This window comes from Crocuta crocuta, unplaced genomic scaffold, assembly GCF_008692635.1.
Source record: "Crocuta crocuta isolate KB4526 unplaced genomic scaffold, BGI_CrCroc_1.0 scaffold431, whole genome shotgun sequence".
NCBI lineage: Eukaryota > Metazoa > Chordata > Mammalia > Carnivora > Hyaenidae > Crocuta > Crocuta crocuta.
This window is the reverse complement of record NW_027528859.1, coordinates 1,630,062-1,652,572: the sequence shown is the minus strand read 5'-3', so window position 1 is coordinate 1,652,572 and position 22,511 is coordinate 1,630,062. Positions and strand designations below refer to the sequence as shown.

The following is a 22,511-nucleotide window of genomic DNA, read 5'->3' as shown; positions in this document are numbered from 1 at the left end:
TTTTTTTAAATATTTTTATTTATTTCTAGGAGAGAGAGAGAGAGAGACAGCGTGAGCAGGGGGAGGGTCAGAGAGAGGGAGACACAGACTCTGAAACAGGCTCCAGGCTCTGAGCTGGCAGTCAGCACAGAGCCCGACGCAAGGCTCGAACCCACGCACTGCAAGATCATGGCCTAAGCGAAAGTCGGACGCTTAACCGACTAACCCACCCAGGCGCCCCGTGAGAGGAGGCCATTCCAACAGCAAGCGTCTCCAGTGCTTCCCGCTCCAGGCGGCTACGTGAGTTGCTGGAAAGGCAGGGGCCCAGAAGCGCCCCCACTGGGCTGTGGCTGGCCTGCAGCTGCACTCTGCGCATCTTCCAGATGCACAGGATTCTCGGGCGTGGCGGTGAGGGTGGAGGACACTGCGGGCAGGCTGCCGCACACAGTAGGTGTGGCCGGTTCTCATTAAAGGCCGGGGCTTGAGGCGCATTTATAAAGATAAAGATGCCTGTCCGTGAAGGCAAAGTGAAACCTTTTCTCTTGAGTCATTTTGCACATCGGCAGCTGCCGGCATGAGCGATGAGTAGACAGAGGTGTTGGCCCAACAGGCAGAGGGCGCGTGTGGGGTGGCTCTGGGCTCAGCGGAGAGGAGCAGGCCTTCGGCTGGGGAGGGGCATGGGAGAGACCGCAACCCCCGAGGATATGTGTCCCACAGAGCTCGTGGCAAAGACTGCAACTGTGAAGGCTGCTGACTACTTCGTCAGCAGTAGACCAAATGCTTTCTGCACACTGGCTCTCAGCTCTGGGCAAGAGGCTAAGTGACCTGTCCCTGCCACACAGCTGGCCAGCCGAGGGGCTGGAGCCTGAGTCCAGAGCACAAACTCTTTCTACTGTCATACTGCCTCTCGAGGTTGGGATCACCCACTTGCATCTTCTCCTGCCTCTCGAGGTCCCCAAGGGTGGGACTGGCTCCAGGCAGTCTCTGTATCCCCAGCGCCCAGCACATAAAACAAATGCAGCAAGCACTGGCCAAACGAATTCCTTACTTGAAAACACTTCCAAAAGCTACTGGATTTTAGAAGTCAGGCGCCGCTAACATACAATGACATGGGAGAAAATTACAAGAACTCCCTTCTGAGGAACATAGCATTAAAAGGGTATACAAGAAATTCCAAATGCTTGGCTTCTTTGTCTAGAAAATGTGAGCACCAAAGTCCTTCCGCAACAGAATCTATTAGGGTCTTCTGCTCCCACCAGCAGTGCAGAAAGCCCGACAGTGATATGGGGCGAACAGCGTAGACTTAGAGCATCATCCTGCCCAACACCTGATCTTGCAGGTGAGGACACTGAAGGCCGGGAAGGAGAAGGGATCCAAGATCCCACCATGGGCTTACTCATCTCCTACCGAAAAGGCTGCCCTTGCAACAAAGAGAAACGTATTCAACATACACATCCTGAACACCTGTCATATGCTGTATGCAGTAGGTGAGGCCAAGCACTGGAACAGTTTCAAACAAGCAGTAAAGGACCCCAGGGGCTGAAAAGTCCATTTCATACAAGGAAATCAAGAAAGGCTTCACTGTATGGTGACTTGGATCACAAAGAACAAGTTAGAAGTTCTCCTGAAAGATGCATCAAGGAAGGCTAAGCATCCTCCAAAACACGCACTGCCCCAGCTAAGTTTAGAGTTGCTGCTAGGGAGCCACCCCCAGAACAAAGACTACATTTCCCAGCATCCTTCACAGTCAGAGGATGCCATGTGACCACTGGAGGCAAATGGGACGAAGAGGGAGAAATGGAACAGGAGCAGTTAAGAGGAAAGTAGTTAATGGCTGTGCCTCCTCCACTGTCCCTTCCCGCTTTTTGCCAACTAGAAGCAAAGATGCTGAGGCCCCTGGGGAGGGCAGGGCCGCAAGGCGAAAGGAGATGGGTCCCCAAATCACAGCATGAAGTCACCTGTCATGCAGAAGCAGCCATACCAGACTTTATGTGAGGATAAGACTGCCATGTTTGAGTCTGTTATACCAACGAGCATCACCAACTACTGCAGCAGGGAAGGGAAGACAAGTGTTCTGGGCAGAGGGAACGTGACAAAGGCATGGTGGTGTGACAAAGCGTGGTCTGTTTCAGGGAATGGGGAAGAGCCGATGGTGGCTGGAGCACTGGCTGTGTGAGGGCAGTACTGGGATTCAGAAAGCTCGCGCTGGTGACCACAGGAGGGAGATCATGTACAGGGATTGTTTCCAGGGGCCCTGGTGTTGCTGGCACTGCTCTCAAAGGAAGAGTGGAAGTTGTGAATGGTTTCCTGTAAAATCTGTCTCTCGCGTCCCTGTGGAGGAAATTGAAAACAGACACAAAGTCCTGTTAAGTCTTTTAACTATGAGTTCAATTGACACAGTGTTGTTAATCCTCAACTTACACTTTAGAAACCCATGGGTGTCGCAGGGGAAATAAATTATCTGATTAAGAGAGTACTGAGTTTAATAAAAACACATGGAGTCAGAACATCCTCCAGCACCCACAATCAAGCACGCAAGGCTGGAGAGGGCCCCCGAGATGCAGGGGTCCAACCTCCCAGACAAGGACAGGACACAGAGCCCAGGGAGCTGGACCGACTTGCCCTGGGTCACATGGCCTACAAGGGAAGTTTCCTCCCCTGACTCACTGTGTGTCTTTCTAGCCCTCAGAGTTCCAGGGGGTTGAGTGGGAGATGAACTTCTTTCTGCTACAGAGTTTGAACTGCCTCAATGCCCCATGCGCAAAAGATGTCAGATTCCTCATCACAGTGATTCACTTCTCTTTCTATCTGTGCAACATTCCCCTGCATCCCCACTGCTCAACACACGTTTTGAGATGGGAAAAAAGGGAGGATGGAGATGTTTCTTTCAGCCCAGAGAACATCTTCACTGAATACCTGGCTGAGAGGCAGCAATACACAGCAGTTAAGAGCCAAGACTGGAACCAAACAGCCAAGGTTCAAATCCCATTCCTCCCACTTACTAGTTGGGTGACCCTGAACAAGACACTTAACCTCTCTGGGTCTTAGTTTCCTTATCTGTAAAATGGGATAGCAATGGCACTCAAATGGTTGCTGGTGACAGCAGACCTTACGTGGGCAGCAGGAGGCTGACAGGTCCTGTTGTCAGAGGATAGCAGTGTTGTCTCAGTGTGCGTGTATACACACACACACACACACACACACACACAATTTTTTAAGTAGGCTTCATACTAGGCAGAGCTTGATCTCATGACCGAGATCAAGACCTGAGCTAAGATCAAGAGTTGGATGTTTAACCAACTGAGACACCCAGGTACCCCCAAACACATATTTTTAAAAAAATGTTAATGTTTATTTTTGAGAGAGAGACAGAGACAGAGAGAGATAGAGCACAAGTTGGGGAGGGGCAGAGAGAAGGACACATAGCTCCAGGCTATGAGCTATGAGCACAAAATTTGACACGGGGCTTGAACCCACAAACCGTGAGATCGTGACCTGAACTGAAGTCAGACACGTAACCAACTGAGCCACCCAGGAGCCCCCCAAAGACATATTTTTAAAACCAAATTTAAAAAACCACATTTAAAAACAAATGTGGCAAACTGTAAAGCAAATTAAAAATGAATAGTCTCTGGTAGATTACTCTCTGCCAGGAGTACAAAGAAAAAAAAAAGTCTACCGAATGAGCCTTTCTCTTCTTTTTGTGGCCTCTCCAGACCCCAGAGAAGGGACCTCTACTGCTGTTGAGGCCTTCTTGGACACCGGAGGGGGCAGTAAGGCCTCCTGGCATGCCAATCCTTCCAGGTAAGTTAAATCAGCTAGAAAAATGCCCCCAGGAGCTCAACAACACAAACCTAAAGGCAGCAGGGCAGAGGACAGAGCACCAGATGCGGTTGTAAGGACAGTCAGTCCCTATTCTACCGCCCCCTAGTGGCGGCATCCCAGACAGGGCCCCTTGCTGTCGGGTGTCCTATCTATAAAATGGGGACAGTAGGACATGTTGGGGCTGTGATGATGCTCAACCCGAGATAAAGAACAGGGTGACACTGTGCAAACTGTAGAGGGCTAAAAAATAAACAGGAGGGATGACAGCGATGTCATTATTAAACACTACCTTAGCCTTAATTGCTGGAGAAAGGAGGTCAGGATGAGACAGGGTTCCAGCACTCTGCCTCCTACTTAGGAGGGAGCCGTGGATGATGAAAACCATAATCGTTCCTCGAATCCACTGCTGATTGAAGATGATGATAATAATTGCCCCTAAAACCCCCTGAGCTTCAAAGGACCTGCATGATGATTCTTAAAAGGGAAAAAGCGAATGGTCATTAAAAGTAGGAAAAAAAGCGTTCAGTCTACCTCATAGTTAAAGAAATAGAAATTAAAACAAGGCACGGTTTTTGGACTCTTAAATTAATAAAAATTTAAAGACAAACTAATAGTACTCAATCCTGGCAGGGATTCACACTGATGCTAGAACTATACTCCCACAGCTGGTAGAGATGTTCACTGGCTCTTTCTGGAAAGCAATTCAGGAAGAAACGCCGTATACCTTGATTTAGACTCTTTGACTCCAAAATTCCACTTTTAGGCATCTATTCTGAGGAGGTAATTAGAAAGCCTTACACACAAAGTTGCCCACTGCAGCACTCACTATTAATAGAAAGTTTGGACTGCTACCTATCCAACAAGTAGGGATTTAAGATAGATTAATTTTAGTACATCCGTGTAAATTTATCATATTAAAAGAATTTTTAATGACATGGGTAACTGCATATATTTAATGTTAAATGAAGAAAGTAGGATGTAAAATTATAGATCCAAATTTATCTCAGCCATGGAGAGAAAAACATTTGGCACAAAACACTGCAGCGTTCGTCCCAAATGTGAAAAGCCTTGGCCTCTGGGTGGTTGGGTCGTGATTCCTTTAAAAAGTCTTTTCACCTCTGTGGCACTGTGCAAATTTAGCAAAATGAATGTACACTGCTTTGATAATCACACAAAAAAATGGCAGTACAGAGAAGCAATGGCTTAGGACCAACCAAAGGTGAAATACATGCAGGTGAGCTTCCTGACTGACCTTCTCCGACGCAGAAACCGTTTCAAACTGATAAGCAGTCTCCAACACACATTCCAATGTGAGTACCGGAGGGGAGGGTCACCCAGAAGGTCGATGACTTGTAAGGCTGAGGATCCATACTGCTTTGCTGATATTTTTATGGCCAAGTTAGGGTTTTGGGCTTATATATTTTAGAAAATTTTTTATAGTTTTTTATTTATTTTTGAGACAGAGAGACACAGCACGAGCAGGGAAGGGGCAGAGAGAGAGGCAGACACAGAACCTGAAACAGGCTCCAGGCTCTGAGCTGTCAGCACAGAGCCCGATGCGGGGCTCGAACCCACGACTCATGACATCATGACCTGAGCTGAAGTCAGATGCTTAACTGACTGAGCCACCCAGGCGCCCTGGCTTATATTTATTTTTTTAAAAAAAAAACATTTTAGGCTAAAGTGTTCAAACGATTTTTAACTGTTTAAGAACTACATTTTATATCACAACCTTGTTATGTGCAAATACATAAAACTGAAACAAATTTTACCCTCCTACATTTTCTACCCTATTCTGTTTTTAAGCTACTGTAGGGGTGCTTGGGTGGTTCAGTCAGTTAAGTGTCTGACTTTGGCTCAGGTCACGATCTCATGATTCATGAGTTCAAGCCCCGCGTCAGGCTCTGGGCTGAGAGCTTGGAGCCTGCTTCAGATTCTGCATTCCCTCTCTCTCTGCACCTCCCTGACTCACATCCTCTCTCTCAAAAATAAACATAGGGTGTCTGGGTGGCTCAGTCGGTTGAGTGTCCGACTTCGGGTCAGGTCATGATCTCACAGTTCGTGGGTTTGAGCCCCGCGTTGGGTTCTGTGCTGACAGCTCGGAGCCTGGAACCTGTTTCAGATTCTGTGTCTCCCTCTCTCTCTGCCCCTCCCCCACTCGTGCTCTGCCTCTGTCTCAAAAACAAATAAAACCAAAAAACAAAAATAAACATTAAACTAATAATAATAATAATAAATAAAAAGCTGCTGCCAAACCACTAAATTGAGTGCACACCCTCTGAGCCTGACAAGCTGTGGACCATGGCCATTAAGACATTATGACACTAGTGGGCAAGGAAATCTGGGCCCCCTCTCTCATGGGTCCTGGTGTGGGTTCTCGAATGTGTACAGACCATTTGAGCCACCAGGGGGTACTCTCCTGGCAAAGGCTGAGTTGCTAAAGAAAAAGTATGAACACTGAAGGGAGGATTGGTGCCCTGTAGCAATCAAGAAAGAGGCAGGGAGCCCTGAAGTTAGAGTGAGGCAGGTGCAGCCCAGAACAGCTGAGGCTCAGGGCATCCAAGAGCCATCTAAAGGGCTCCAAAAAGCCACAACTGGCTTGCTAAAAAGCAGCACATAGCTCCAACGGGAACCCGTGGGTGGTACAGACGATAAACCTGTTTTTGTAATGCTTAGCGTTGCCGCAGCCATGTTTTTGCTCCCCGGCATGTCGTGGTACGTGGCCCTCACTTTCACAGGACTCTGTAGCTCAGAACTTCCCTCTGCACCTGTTTCCATGTGGGATCCCCTGGCTTTGAGGGTGGGCGCTGCCTGTGGGAAGAACGTGGGTGGGACAGGGCAGACCCTCAGTCGCAGGTCGGAAGCGCCGGGTCTCCTGGTTGGGAGCGGTCAGCTGGCGCTCCCAAAGACCACTTACAGAAGGAATGTGTCCCCCCCCCCCAGTTCACATGTCGAAACCCCATCCCTGGTGTGATGTTATGAAGGGGTGGGGCCTTCAGGAGGTGACGGTGCTTAGACGAGGTCACGAGGGGGGCTCCCACGATGGCATGAGTGCCCCGTGGGACAGGGCTTGCTTCCCCGTCCCCTGCCGTGTGAGGACACAGTGCGAGGTCGGCAGTCTGCAACTTGGAAGAGGCCCCTCACAGATATCGACCGTGCTGGCACCCTGATCTTGCCTTGCAACCTCCATGCTGTGAGAAATAAATTCCTGTTGTTCACAAGCCAGCCAGTACGTAGCCCTTGGTCATGCAGGGGCCTTGGTCGAACCAAGACCACCACCACCAGCTGTGCTGCCTTTGCTTCTCTGGACGGGGCCTTATCTGGTGCAGGACGCAGACCATTACAGAAAGAGAGTGTGGGGGCAATGAATCTGAGAGAAAAATTGTCCCAGTTTGTGTAAATATTAAGAAAAATGTTCTCCTGTGGAGCAGCGAGACCCTTCACTCTATGACAGCAGTCAACCTTCCTGACATTTTCAAGCTGGCGCAGTCTGCCCCCTTGCTGGGATCCCAGACTACAAAGGCCATGGCTGTCGAGGGCAGAAGGGAAGTTCTGGAAGCATTTGCAGCTACTATCTACCATACCCTGGGCCAGGCTCTAGTGGCACCCAGCTCCTGGCCTGTCCCCCCACACCCTCCATGGTCCTCACTGGCCCTATTTCTAGTACCTTACCTGTCTTTTCTTGGTTGGCTTCACTTCCCCTACCTCCATCCTCTCCTTGGCTCACACATCTGGCCTCTGGAGCCAGAAGCAGGAAGGGTCCTTTAACCCCTGAGCCACATTCACCTACCATCCCTCACCTACCTCCTCCCCAAAACCCTTGGCCTTACTTGACTGGATCCCTCTCAACCACCCTGAGGCCCTCATACGTCCCCTGTGGCCTCTCCTCACACCACTCGTCCTGATCTCAGCTTTGGCACTTCTTTAGTTCTTGAGAGGCTCTGCACACCCTCTCACCACAGGGCCTTTGCACATGTGCATCCCTCTGCCTGGTCTGCACTCTTCTAGCCCTCTACCCCATGACTCCCATCTTTCTTCAGATCCCAGCCCTCCTGCCGCTTCCTTGGGAATATCTTCCAAGACCTTGCCTTTCCAGCCTCCTCCTGAAGTCAGGAGCTCTCCTTAATGTGCCTGTGTGGGTTACCCTGAGGCAGGGCAGCAGAGTGGTCAGCGCACAAACTCTGGGTTCCAATTCTGGCTCTGACATTTACCAATTATGTGATTTTAGGCAAGTCCCTTAACTGCTCTGTGCCTCAGTTCCTTCATCTATGAACTAGAATTGGCCTCAGTGGCTTCTATGAAGTTAAATGTATGACTAGACATGACAGGCTCAGAGCAGGGCTGGGCACAAAGTGTGCTCAGTGCCTAACATCCACAGAGTGCCTGGGACATGGTGGAGAGTCAAGGGTTATTTCTCATGACTAAATCAATGCTCCAAAGACCCCAGTGCTTGCTCCAGTTGACTGGTGCCCCATGAGCCACCCGGGTAAGCCCCTCCTACTAGCCCAGGCTCGCCCACCTCCAGCAGCCCCATGCCTGCTTCTCTCCCTCCCTCCTCATCTACAACGGAGCAGAAGCGGTGCTGGGCTGGGAGCCAGGGCTCGCTGTCCGTCTCTGAGCCTCAACTTCCCCCTCCTAAAGGGAGGCGGCCGGGCCCATGCTACAGATGAGCAGTGTACAGGAACAGGCTACTAATAGCGGAAGAAGAACTGACAAGAGAGACTCAGTGGAAAACGCAAGCGCTGGAAGTCCTGCCAGCCAAACCACTCTGAAGGCCCGCCTCGCAGCCGACGAACAGGTCAAGTAATGACGGCGACGATGGCACTAAGACCCACCTCCCGGCAAGGAGGGCCGGAGCCGCCCCCACGCAGCCCATGCTGGGGCGACACAGGAAGACTGGGTGCAGGTCCCGCCTCTCCACCTGGGCCGCCTGCCTCCCTGGGGCTCCGCTCCCTGGCCCTGGCCACCAGCAGCCAGACGGGGCGAGTGTGAGGACACAGCCTCCTCGGCTTAGCTGGGGAAATGTATGTGGAGTGTCTCGTGAATGATAAAGCGAGACATGAATATTTACTTGCTGTCGGCGCTCCAAGCCTGTTCAATATTTGTGCACACGCCCGGCAATACCCAGAAAGCCCCGTGAGACCGGTCACGCTCTCTGACACAGCCTCGTACCGTGGAGTGCAGCCTGAGGAACAGAACAACAGAAGGAAAAGGAATGAGGCGGAGATGCCCGCTGTGGTGGTATTTGTAACGGCAAAACCCCACACGCCGCACGACTGTCTTACAAGAGGGGGGCGGTCAGGCAAGGCGTGAAAGAGCAACAGGTAACGGGGCCTACGCGTTGCTGGAGCGAGACAGAAAAGTCCATCCCGTGTCGGAGAAAAAAAGCAGAAAATGAGGGAGCTTTAATAGCCCAACAGCACTGTACAACTAAGGTCTGCAAAGTGAATGGTGACTTGCTTCTCATTGTTTTCACTGTTCTTTTCATGTGTGCCTTGAGAGGGGAGGGGCATGGTTAATCTTTAGTTTAAAGCTGGTGAGACAGAAATTTAACATCGGACAAAAATGCAGGCGCCAACGACAACAACAGTGATTGATGGGTCTGTGTGTGCCAGCGGCCCTAAGCATTTTGGTCCTGGCGACGGCCCCACTGTCCCCGGCCATCACAACAGGTGAGGAAAGTAAGACACAGAGAGGTGATGACTTCTAGGTGACACAGTGAGTAAGGGGAGCAGTGGGTTCACACCCATGTGGGCCTGACCCCACCGACCTATTAGACAAGTGCTCTGATCCCACTGTGCACTGGAGGGTAACACCCAGACTGTGGGTTGAAATTACCCCAGGGAACACTTTTGCTGAATCCATGGGAAGACAGACCTGGAAAAGGTACAGGGACATAGTGAGTGCTGGGTCATGAGAGGCGTGCACAGGGGCCTCCTCTGCCAGATGTTCCAGAGAAGATGAAATCAGACCACAAACGTCCTTGGGAGCACGGAGGGCCTGGGGCCCCAGCTAGTGAAGCTCTCCATTGTTTGCAATGGGAAAAAAAAGATGGAGAACAATACCTTGCCTGCATTCAGTTCAGAAATCGCTGCCAAAATCTGCTGCCTGGACCCATCTGTCTTAATGCCCAGCTCCTTCAGGTCGCCGTCAGTGAGTGTGAGGAACGCTTCCATATCCACCTGCAGAGAGAAGGGGGATCTGCTACCATCTGCTTGACACCATACCTCTTTTTTCCAACCACAACAGAGATATCATGATTATGGACTATTAGTGCTTATTAGTAATGAATTAATTATGATTTACTACTTCCAATTCCTGACTTTACGATGAAAGTTTAGTTGAAAGTATTATTATGAAGTACTAACTCTCCTCAGCTCTAGGCCTGGGAATTTCAGGACAGGTATATTTTGGAAAGTTCTAGAAAGGGCCCTGACCATTTAACAAGGAAGGAGAGCCTCCAAGACTGTAAGGTGGGTGGCCCGAGGGGTGCAAATCCGAGTCCGCTATTAGAAAGTTGGTTCCAGTGTTGCTGTACTTCAGACGATGTTGGGAACTGCATAGAAATGGCGGTACTCACCACGTTTCCCCCCAGAGGACAAGGGAGATGCAGACTGTGGAAAGACAGAGTGAGAAAATAAACAGGCAGAAGCGATAAAGGGAAGAAGGGCCATGGAGAACTGAAGCAGAGGAGGGCTCAGAACCAGGGCGTCTCAAAGCTGTACGGCCCTTGGCTTCTACAGGTGACATCCTAACACCCCTGCTAAGGCCTCAGCTCCAGGAAGAACACTAACGGGCCTCCCCGCTCCAGAGTCTCTCCTTCGAAAGTCAGATGTGGCTCGGAAGAAGCAAGCACACCCGCCCTCACACACAGAGGGTGGAGGCCGGCCCTACACACCCCAGATCTATCCTGGAGTCACACTGTCAGGTGGGGGCGGGGAGGACACAGACCGAGTGGTTTACACCTTACAATGTAAGGTGAATATACCACCGTCGGCCATTTGGGGACAGGGAAACCGAGCCATGGAGAGATTCGGTTTCCAAAGTCACATGACAAGTCAGTGAAAGCCAAGATTTGAACCCAGGCAGCAGGCTCCAAGAGTCCTCGCTCTTCTCCATGGGGTCACGTCACCCTTCGATGCTGCAGCCGCCGTCCCTGTGTTCCCTCTTGGAATTTCTGAGGGCAGCGGCCTCCTTGTTAACAGAACTTGATGCTCCCTGAGGACGAACAGGTCCTGTCACCTGTACGGGCTCTCGAATATTAGACCCCAAAAGAGCAGTCATCTGGGAGAGGTAGGAGGGCGCTGGCCTCCCACAGCCTCATCTCCAGCCCGTGCTAGGGAGAAGAGGCAGACACGGACAGACAGGCCTCAATCCCCACACGCCGCCTGGGGCCTCGGGCAGGTACTTCCATTTCCCACCTGAAATGTACGGATTCTCTCACCACCTCACCTATAGGTGGCTGTAGGCTCTACAGAAGCTTTAGGCAGAGCTTTGTGAACTACATTTATAAATTATGAAGATACTATAGTTTTATATTATATAATTCTGCTGTCATTTAAAATAAAGTTTCCTGGGCACCTGGGTGGCTCAGTTGGTTAAGCGTCTGACTATAGCTCAGGTCATGATCTCTCGGCTTACGAGTTAGAGCTGAGCTTCTGTCTCGTCTCCTCCCTTGATTGTTCTCTGTCTCTCAAAAATAAACATTCAAACAAGTTAAAAAAAAACTTCCGTAATTTATCCTTAGTCCTCCACTTTATTTTTTCAAAGTTTATTTTTGAGAGAGACAGAGTGTGAGCAGGAGGAGGGGCAGAGAGAGGGAGACACAGAATCTGAAGCAGGCTCCAAGCTGTGAGCAGTCAGCACAGACCCCGACGCGGGGTTTGAACTCAGAAACTGTGAGATCATGACCTGAGCTAAAGTCAGATGCTTAACTGACTGAACCACCCAGGTGCCCCGTTAGTCCTTCACTTTAGAAGTAGGTTTTGTTTTAGGGGCACCTGGGTGGCTCAGTCGGTTAAGCATCCGACTTAAGCTTAGGTCATGATCTCACGGTTCCTGAGTTCAGGCCCCGCATCAGGCTCTGTGCTGACAGCTTAGAGCCTGGAGTCTGCTTCAGATTCTGTGTCTCCCTCCCTCTCTGTGCTTCCCCTGCTCACACTCTCTCTTTCTCTCAAAAAAAGGAATAAATGCCAAAAAAAATTTTTTTAAAGTAAGCTTTATGTTCCCTCACAGATACCGAACGAGACTTTAAACAATTTTCTTCAAGATATTTGATGTATGCAGAAATAACAGAATTTTTTTCTGAAAACTTTTCCCTATCTTTCCTTCTCTATTTTAACTGTCATTCTACTTTCCCGGATTAAAAAAGCCCTGAACCAGGTGCGAGTCAGTGGGGAAGAGTCTGCTCCCTTACAAGCCCCAATCTGAGGTGCAGGCATCCCCCGTCTCCCTGTCTCTCTCTGGGATGACAGTTCACGCGGGGCTGAGGGCCTGACAGAACAGATGACATGGTTCTGACAGAACCCGCCTGCCCCTGACAGTGCCAGACACTCCCCTCTCCCCACACACGCGCCCCCCGCCTGTCCCCAGGCCATCCTCGGCACCTCTCTGTGCTCTTGTCCAGGGCCATCTCGCCCCTTCCCCCGCCGTATACCTGGAGTCTCCCTCCCTGTGAGTCTGCCCTAACTCCCCTACCGACCCTGGGCCACCATCCACACCAAGGCCGGAGATCTTGCCGGACCTCATCTGCCTCCAGACGGTGTTTCAGAGGGTCATGTCCATGCTGGCCAGGCCCTCTCTGCTCCAGATGTGCCAGCCTCTGTCAGGACTCGGCCAGGCCAACGTGCTGATGGCTCTCGGCACACGTCTGCTCCCTCTTCCCAGCTGCCCTTCTGGCCTCACTCCCCTCATATAAGGCTCAGTCTATGCTCAGCTGAGGGCTCCTCTGGCCCTCAGTCTATAGGCCCCTTCCTTGGGCTCCCGGACTGTGGGTGTTTCTCCCTATCCCAGGGTCAGGCACTGGCAGAGGGCCTGGGAGGGGGACAGAGACCCGAGGAGTGTTTGCTGACTGACCGAGTGACCACGTCAGTCGATATTCGACTGCATCCCCACCTGCACTGATCTTCTCAATCTCTGACCTCTGTCAACCCTGGGGGTTGCCAAATCCTCACAGCTCATTTTAGGTGGAGAAGCCAGGACTGAATTCTCCTCATGTGAGTACTGCTGAAGGGTTAGCAGGATGCGGCAGAAACATCTGTGTCCTTTCAATATTCATGCCCTACTTTTTTTGAGTAATAGAATCCGAGTTGTCAGCGAGGCACATTTCCATGAAGCTAAAGTACTGTATTTTTGAGTTTCCCTTGCATATGAGTATGTCAATTGACAAACTTCTGGCTAATGAGATATGAGAAGGTTTATGTTACTTTGAGGAAGCCTCTCTAAAAAAGGAGAGCATGTGTCTTTTCTCTGCCTCCTTCCATCCTGCCACCTAGAATGTGGATGTAGTGGCTGGAGCTCCAGCAAGCATACTGGACCCTGAGGACAAGGGCCACACACCCTAGTGATGGTGGAGCAGAGAGCTAGAAGGAACTTAGACAACTCACCTCAAAACTTCCTGTGCGGGGGGGGGAGGAGCCTTCCATTTTGTTTAAGATACTATTATTTGGGGATTTTCCAATACATGCAGCCAAATCCATCCTAACATAAGTAGAGACGTGAAAATTATTTGTCTGTCTTCAGTTGCAAAATGGCAAGAGGAGAAAACGTATTAACTTCACTCCTCTTTCAAATTCTCAACCAGGACTAAAAGCACACAGTAATAGTGAGGACTGTTTACCAGCCCTGGAAGTGCATGCCAGGTTCTTCGAGGAGTTCCTTATGGGACTGCAGCTGTGGAGACGGGTAAGGAGGTGAGGGCAGGGGTGAGCAAGGGTGTTAAAACCCGAGTCCCATCAGAGCCTTCAAGGGAGCATGGGATCTCTGTGTGGACAGACCGCCAATCTCACACAGCGCTACCTAGCTTGTATGCTGTCCAGAGAGGGGCTGAGCACAGGGGTGGGGGACAGCTGAGCTGGCTCCCGGCAAGGGTGCCGGCTCAGCGAACTCACACACAGAAACCCTCCGGCCAGCGGCTCCCAGCACCCCTCCAACGGTGCTGTCTCAGGCCTCCGCACGTCCCCCAATCCCAGAGACTGTGGGGACTTTCAGCTGGGTGGGTTGAGACCACCGCAAATCTGCATGGTCTGCTTTCTCCCTTCCCTTTAAAGCTCCGAAAGCTTGCCATCTCCTCTGGAACATACTTCAGTTCCCTACAAGGGACACCTGCAAGAACCGGACAGCGGTGAATGACAGGTGTGCCCCCAGACAGGCCAGCTCCAAACCTGGGGTGAAGCCAAGAACTCAGAAGCACCGCTGCCTTAGGGAACCGACAGATCACTGGAGACGTGCTCTCTGTACACCCCAGGAAGGCATGGAATGCAGGAGACAAAAGCAGGCAGCCATCAGCACACGGGGAAGACTTCTTGGCGATGAGAAAAAGTCACCGCTGAAGTTTAAAATGCCAAAGACGCAGGGAGGACACACCGGATACGGCAGAAAAGCAAATGGAGGAGGGAAGCCGCCGCACTCTGCCTGCTTCTTTAAACAAAGTACAAACTCCTCAGTAGCATCACAAGCTTGTCAGGGACACCGAGTGGTGGCTGTGATTGCTACTGTGATGATGACAGCTGTCACACAGTCAACCGGGCAGAATATTCTAAACCAACGGGTGTACCCTGGTGGCTAGCGGGCCTGCAGAGGAGTTTTATTAGGCCAAAACATAAGGTTGTTGTTGTTGTTGTTTTTTAACAACTTATTGAGATGTAATTCACTTACTATACACCCCACCCATCTGAAGTACACAACCCATAGGGGACACAGTCAATGCCACTGTACTGGCGACACGACGGGGCAGATGGCAGCTACACTGGGGGCGAACAGGGCATAACATATAAACTTGTCACATCACTGAGCCGTACACCTGAAACTAACGTAATGCTGTGTGTCACCTATGCACAAACAACACAATTGTTTAATTAAGGAAATTAAGCGTACCATCCAGTGATTTAGTACATTTGGAGCTGTGCAGCCATCACCACACTCAATTTTAGAACATTTTCGTCACCTGCAAAGAGAAACCCACCCCCAGATAAGCAGTCGCTGCCCCCACCCTGTTCTGTGCTCCCCCCACTCGCTGGCAACCAGGGATTACTCTCTGTCTCTACAGAGTTGCCTAATCTGGACACTTCTTATAAATGGAATCATACCATATGTGGCCTTTTGTGACTGGCTTCTCCTCAGCATCACGTGTTCAGGGTTCATCCGTGCCATGGCGTGTCAGTGCCTTGTTCCTTTTTATGGCCGAATCATACTCCACTGAATAGCGATAACAAACCTGGCCACTCATCAGCTGATGGACAGCGGAGCTGTCTGCCACTTGGTGGCTATTAGGAAGAAGGTGGCTGTGAACATTCATGTGCGAGTCTTGGTGTGGACATATGTTTTCAGTTCTCTTGGGCACATACCCAGGAGTGGGATTGCTGGGTCACATGGGAATTCTATGTTTAACATTTTGAGAAACGGCCAAACTGCAAAGCAGTGTTGTTGTTTTTTTTAAAATTTGACTGTGAGTGCCTTTAAGCAAATGGGAGCTCCCTCAGATTAACACTGACCCTGCACGCAGACACTTAGCACAGATTCATCAGGATTTGCTTTTGACCCTCTTTTAATCTGAAAGCCTGCCAGTCAATCCCCTTCGACAGAAGTGCGTGCAGGACAGACGCAAACTTTGCTGGCGAGAGCAGTGCTCGCGATCACACAATTCTGTTCCAACAGAACAAGCCAGAAGGTCCCCGGGACTTCACTGCGGGGAACTGCACTGAGTGTGCTGAGCACAAACTCTGTCTCCGGGGCAGGGAGAGACACCAGTCAGGCGTGCAGGGTCAACACCCGTATGTGCAAGACTACTTTTTTTTTTTACAGTAAGGTTTAGATGGACACCCAAAAATAACATTCTTACCTCTTGCTCCTCAAAAATGGGCTGATATTTCTCAAGTGATAATTTCTTTAGGATTCCAGTCAGTTCATCTTCAAGAGGGAAAGATGTGAAAAGATATTTTAGAATTTGGCAAAAGGCACCAGAACAGTGGTCTTCAAACTTTCATGAAACAGTGGCAATCTTATTTCAAATGAAATGTCACAAGAAACTCCAACATGGAAAGCAGATCTAAGATGCACTCGGGTGGAGGCAGCGGGGCTGGGTCTGAGTCGTACCCTCCCCCTCAGAGCAGGCCCTTGGCATCTCCCCAAACTCCGACATGGGGGGGTGCTGTGGCCGGGCTGACCTTCCACTGGTTGCAACCCCCAAGTTCTCAGAGTTCTAACTGCCGGGACTAAAGTCCCACTTTCTGTCCAAGGATGGTTTTCATTATGATTTCTTGCCTGCTGCTAGCCGCACCTGCAGCAAATGCTAATGCCGGCAAGTTGTCAGCGAGGCGGGGAGAAAACTGAAGAGAACAAGCAGGTGGCTTCAGACCAGAACTGGAGTTTGGCTCAGTGTGAGGAGGCTGTGGGCTTCCTGACGGAAGGACAGACACAACTGAGTGGAAGAGCAGGGCCAGAGGGGCACGGAGCAGGAGAAAACAGAAGATTTTGGATATGACTTCAGAGCAGGGAGGGTGAAGAAAGGAGACAAGAGTGGCATTTGGGCGGGAGTCGGGGGTAGCTTGAAAAAATATTCGTTCACACATTCAACAGGGATTTAGCAGACTAGGCACTAGGGACTCAAAGACTAAAACAGATAAGCAGGCTGCCAGGCCAAAGGCAGTGAGGAAGACTGGAGCAGGGTAGGGGTAGATGACAGGGAGTGGGGGAACACTGTTTATTACAGAGAGTGGTAAGGGAAGGTCTCCTTTATATAAGGTAACATTTGAGCAGTAAACAGAGTGAACTGTGTAATACTAAGGGAAAGATCACCAGGCACTATTCAGGCAGAAGGAACAGCAAGTGCAAAGGTCCTGGGGCAGTGGGTGCAATTTAGGAGGCCTGAGTTCCTTTTTTAATTCTGTTATTCAAGAGTGGCTACCAACATGCCTACTACTACTACTACTACTACTACTACACGCTGGGAATGCAAGGATGAAAAGGTCCGTGCTGTGAAGGAACTCAGTGTGGTTGGGAAGACAGAATGATGAGGGTGATAGCCGTTGCACCATCAGGCACCCTGTGCACAGGTAATCCATTTGCTCTTTACAACAACCCCAACAATCCTATCACCGCCTCCGTTTACAGACGAGGAAGCAAGGCACAAGAGGCTGGCTACCCTGTGTCAAATGAGATTATACCGCTAGTCTGCAGGAAAGCAGGGATTCATACCCAGTGGCCCAGCTACACAGTGCCACCTCTCTCCTTGGTGACAAGCGTTATGAGGAGGGGCATCGGCAAGGGGACAGAGAGGACAGCTACCTGCTTGAAGGACTGGAGAAGGCTTCACGGAAGAGTACTACTGAGCTAGGGTGTACGAGATGAATCGAGCCCCGGTCCACACCGAACCCACTGTGGCTCCATGGCACCAAACCTTTGCTCGGGCTGTTCCCTCCACACAGTCTTTCCCCGCGGTAGGGTGCCGGTAAGCGGTTAACAGCCGGCTCTTGGAGGGAAAATGCACGTATATACGCAGGTAGGTAGGCAGGTACGTACATAAGCTTATAGCAGACCTTACTGATATAAAGGATGTATAACACACAATTTACATATGATAATCAACTACACAATGCTGTTTCTTATAAATTCCCTGTGGCCGATGCTTGTGTTGCATTGCAGGCACCTCACTGAATGCTCTCCCTCATTTCTGCCTTCCTCTGGAGTCCACAGCCAAGAAGCATAGTTCCAAAAGGGACGCTGGATGGTTCCGCATGTGGGAACACAGAAGAGGAAATGAAACAACAAAGACGCATATTGGACTTCACGTGAGCAACTCTGCTCGATGACATGATGGTTTTAAAATCCCGGCAGAACATTGTTTCAATTTTTTTGTGCTAGTCACAATAGGACAGACACACTTTTAACTTTTGTCTGCAATATGGACATTTTCTCCATCACTGTCCAGATTACATCTAGATGGCCAAGGAGATAGTAATCTGAACCCCGACTGGTGCCATTTGCTGATGTCATGGAGTAAACACCCCCCTCCTGGCTGATTTTAAGCTACCAACGTAACTAATGTTTCTCAAAGTGGGACGGAGAAGGGATGTGTGTACTAGCACATCATTATATGGTATTCCTACTGCATAAAGAGCACACGTTATTAGTAAAATGTATTAATTAATTAATTAATAATAACATATTGTTTTAAATACCCTATGCTTTTATGTTTAACATAATTTAACTGTATAAGTTCATAAACTGTACTCTTTCTTTCTTTGGCTTCTTTGCATTTGTTGTTGTAATCTGACTTATGATGGCCGCGTTCCATCCCTGGCTTATACATCTCTCGTAGACTCAAAGGCAGAGTCTAGCCCCGCCCGAGCGCCGGCTCTCCAGTGACGCCTGTGCCACAGCACTAGTACTGAGCTGATGACACAGATCTGACCCCATCTGTGTCACGGTTACTTAGCGCTGTGGTGCCGAGTGCAGCTGAGCCCCCAGCCTGACTGAGTTACCCAGACCCAGCACAGGTTAAGGCGCCCAGGACACAGGCTTCCCACTCCCCACAGAGGGGGCCCGGAGGGGGCCGTAGGTGGGAAGTCGGGGCAGGGCAAAGGCTTGCGTATGGTCCTCGACTGGGGCTCGTGTTTCTCAGAAGTATGTCATAAATAGTAGCTGTTTGGGATGGACTGAAGCTCTGTCCTTTGACAATCTCATGCCCACAGGACAAAGGTCTTGCTGCCTCCAGACCCAGGAACTCTGGAAGGGAAAACTATGCTTCCTACGTCAGAGAAATTAAAAAGAAGTTGCGGTCAGGTCCTTCCTCTTCTGTTTTTATCCCAACCAGGGCTTGCACACCTTTCTGAATAATAAGAGAGAGGAAAAAGAGTGCGCATGGACAGTGCATACAGACAGCCACCATTGCCACTCTTTTTTGAAAAAAGGTGGGGTACAAATTCCTAACTGAACCTCTTAGAGTTCAGATTCCTGAAAGCCTCTAAGGTAGGAGAATTCATGATTCTACATAGAAAACACGGTTAGGGAGGAATGGGGTTGCCAGTGAGTCTCTGAAGCTTTTATAAATGATTGCACTAGATATCACAAGACAATAACAGGAGCCCCCAAATAAAGAGGAGGCCAACGGCGANAAAAGAAGTTGCGGTCAGGTCCTTCCTCTTCTGTTTTTATCCCAACCAGGGCTTGCACACCTTTCTGAATAATAAGAGAGAGGAAAAAGAGTGCGCATGGACAGTGCATACAGACAGCCACCATTGCCACTCTTTTTTGAAAAAAGGTGGGGTACAAATTCCTAACTGAACCTCTTAGAGTTCAGATTCCCGAAAGCCTCTAAGGTAGGAGAATTCATGATTCTACATAGAAAACACGGTTAGGGAGGAATGGGGTTGCCAGTGAGTCTCTGAAGCTTTTATAAATGATCGCACTAGATATCACAATAACAGGAACCCCCAAATAAAGAGGAGGCCAACGGCAGCACGCATTTATCAATTCAGTGCAGACCACAGCCTGCACGGTTGAGTTCAACCTATCACCTGCCGGGCACTTAGCACCTGCCGGGCACCTTCCTCCAGACATCTGCGCGAGACGCTGCATCTGGGGGGCCCTGGCGCACCTGACATTTCTCCCCCTTCGCTGAACGCTGCTACTTGGCTTGCACCTGTCTGGGCCCCATCTCTCCCCAAAGCCCTGCTCCCCCTTTTCCCCTCTCCCCACTGCCAGGACCACCAGAGGGCAGTCATCTCTCTTTGTCTTTTGTATCTTCCTGTCTTTACCTGGAGCCTCCCAGCGGGGCCTCCACTCCACCTTCCTTTCTGCATCTTCCCCACAAGAGCGACCTGCATTTCACCCACGCAGGTTCCTAGTTACAGAGGACAGCTGCTGGCCCTGCTTGCCACCCTCCCTCTCCTCCTCCTCCTCCTGGAAACAGCACTTTGATTTTCCTTTGAGGAGTCACCTCTCTCTGGCTCCCAATCCACACAGTGTCAGCAGGGCAGACCCCCATGTCCAGTTACAAAGGCAGACATGAGACCTGCGCCCAGCCAATCAGCACGTTCCCCTGCCACAGATGCATAGTCAAGGATGGGCAAATGTCCCGTCATTGTAAATAGAGCCAGGGCAGGCCAATGACATTTACCCCAGGATCTTGCTGGACCTACCAAGAAAGCAGCACTCTTTCTGCTGGCGTTGCTAAGGGAGCAAGAAAAGTAAGTAAGCCTGAAGTTCGTAGGGGACAACTTTGCCACCACCTAGAGAGAGCCTACCTGAGGCATAGAGAGAAATACTCCCGAAGTACCTAGATCCACACATGCCTGAAGCGCTCCCTGAACACTTCCATTGTATGAGCCAACAAAGCTGTGTTTTTTGCTTTTGCTTAAACCAGTGCCAGTGGAGACTGCATTGCTTGCAAATGACGGAATTCTGATCTGTACAAGGCTCAGGGAAAGGTACATGACTGGTGTTATAGCAGCATTTCTACAAGTGCATGTCTGCGTATGTAAACAAAACTCAACTTGTTCAACAACGATTTCAGGTTGCCTGCCGGACCTAGCACAACGAAGACAAAAATACAAGGCAGAATCGGGGAAGAATGGAGACAGGTGTTATTGTTTGGAATTTTAAAAACTCGACCCAGGACCTAACTGTTGCAACTGAGAGCACCTGCCAGGTCACAGTGGCAAAGAGGAAAAGCTGGCGTTTCAGGACCTTGGGGTGGGGGGCTCACCCTCATCTGTGATGGTGCCGCTGCTGGAGCCCCCACTGCTCTTGGACTGGCGATGGGGCGAGGATGACACGGAGGACTCGGCCGCGTGCCCTTTGGGTGAAGGGGAGGGCGTGAGTGTGGGGGAGGTGCTTTTGGAGGTAGTGGAAGTCCCAGACGGAGGCCGTTTGCTCGTCTCCAGTTTCTGCTGAGAAGAGTAAGACAGATATGTAAGCCATCACCTGGAGGGTAGAAGTGATTAAAACAGACACCCGACAGGGAACACGGGTGCTATCTGACTCAGCAAGATATCTAACCAGGACTATGAAATCTACTTGAAAAAACATGCAAAGCAGAAACAGCCTTATCAGAACGGTTACAGGAAAAATCCTGCCCTGGAGCCGAGAGGCAGGGGGTGGGATGGAAAGTGGCACCGGAGGAGCCAGGAAACTGGGTACTAATCCTGCCCATATGGCCACCAGCACTGTGTCCTTGGCCAAGTCCCCTTACCTCTCAGTTAACTCAGCTCTAAACGGAAGTGTGGCTTATAAATACATGAGGTCCCTTTCTGTTCCTGACGTTCCTTCATCTAAACCAGTCATTTCCAACTTCTCACCAAAGAACACATCGTTTTTTCCCCTTTGTGTGTGTGTCATTTAGTTTAGAAAAAAAAGCGCCTTTTTATTTTTAAATAATTTTAGACTTATAGACAAGTTGCAAAGATAGAACAGAGCATTCCTGTGTATCCGTCAGCCAGCTTCCCCTGACGTTAATATCTTACATAACCGTAGCACAATCATCAAAACTAAGAAGTTAACAGTGGCACAGTACTATTAGCTAAGCTACGGACTTTACTCAGATTTCACTGGTTATTCCACTCAATGTCCTTATTCTGGCCCAGGATCCCACACTGTGTAAACTAACCATGTCTCTTTGATCTCCTCCAATCTGTGACAACTCAACTTTCCTGGTCTTTCATGACCTTGACACTGTGGAAGACTTGAGGTGTTTGCAAAGTGTCCCTCAGTTAAGGTTTGTCTTATATTTCCTCATAATTAGATTTGCTTGTGGATTTTTGGATTAATGACCACAGAGGTAATGAGCCCTTCCTACCGCATCATGCCCAGGGTCACACGGTGCCCATTTCTTATTACTGGTAACGTTAACCTCGATCACTTAGTTAAGGTGGTGTCTGTAGGGTTTCTTCATTGTCAAGTGACTACCTTTTCCCTTTATAATTAACAAATATTTGGGGTGGGGAGGACATATTTTCAGCTAAATATCTTGTTTCTCCCACTAATTTTAGCATTCTTTGCTCCATCTTGTCTATAGCAATTACTACTGTGATATTCTAATCATGGGAGATCTGCTATTTCCCTTATTCCTTTCACATTATCTGGAATCCTAGAAGGAAAAGTTACCACTTCCTCCATTTATTCAGTTATTTACGCCTAGCAGTACGGGCTCATGGATGTTTCTTTTATAATCTAGTAACTACTGCTATTTAATTTACAGTTGTTCAAACTGTTCCAGTTTGGGCCACTGAGACCTTTCATGTCGGCTCCTATGTTCTTTCCACATGTCTTTTTTGGTTGTTGTTGTTTCCTTTAAAGAGCATCTCCTGGGGCGCCTGGGTGGCTTAGTCAGTTAGGCGTCCGACTTTCGCTTGGGTCATGGTCTCGCGGTTCGTGGGTTTGAGCCCCGCGTCGGGCTCTGTGCTGACTGCCAGCTCAGAGCCTGGAGCCTGTTTCAGTCTGTGACTCCCTCTCTCTCTGACCCTCCCCTGCTCACGCTGTCTCTCTCTCTC

General features: G+C 49.9%; 1 protein-coding gene across 1 annotated transcript in view; it reads right to left on the bottom strand.

The window, feature by feature from the left end:
- Positions 1-35: 35 nt before the first annotated feature.
- The window catches only part of ANKS6 (ankyrin repeat and sterile alpha motif domain containing 6), a 42,994-nt gene continuing 20,518 nt past the window's right edge, over positions 36-22,511 (bottom strand). Inside the window, exons 12-15 of the mRNA XM_077756058.1 lie at positions 20,729-20,912; positions 15,863-15,930; positions 9,870-9,986; positions 36-2,310 (exon numbers count right to left, since the gene is read on the bottom strand). Coding sequence (XP_077612184.1) covers positions 2,206-2,310; positions 9,870-9,986; positions 15,863-15,930; positions 20,729-20,912 — 474 coding nt within the window. The 3' untranslated portion in view covers positions 36-2,205. The remainder of the gene's footprint in view (positions 2,311-9,869; positions 9,987-15,862; positions 15,931-20,728; positions 20,913-22,511) is intronic.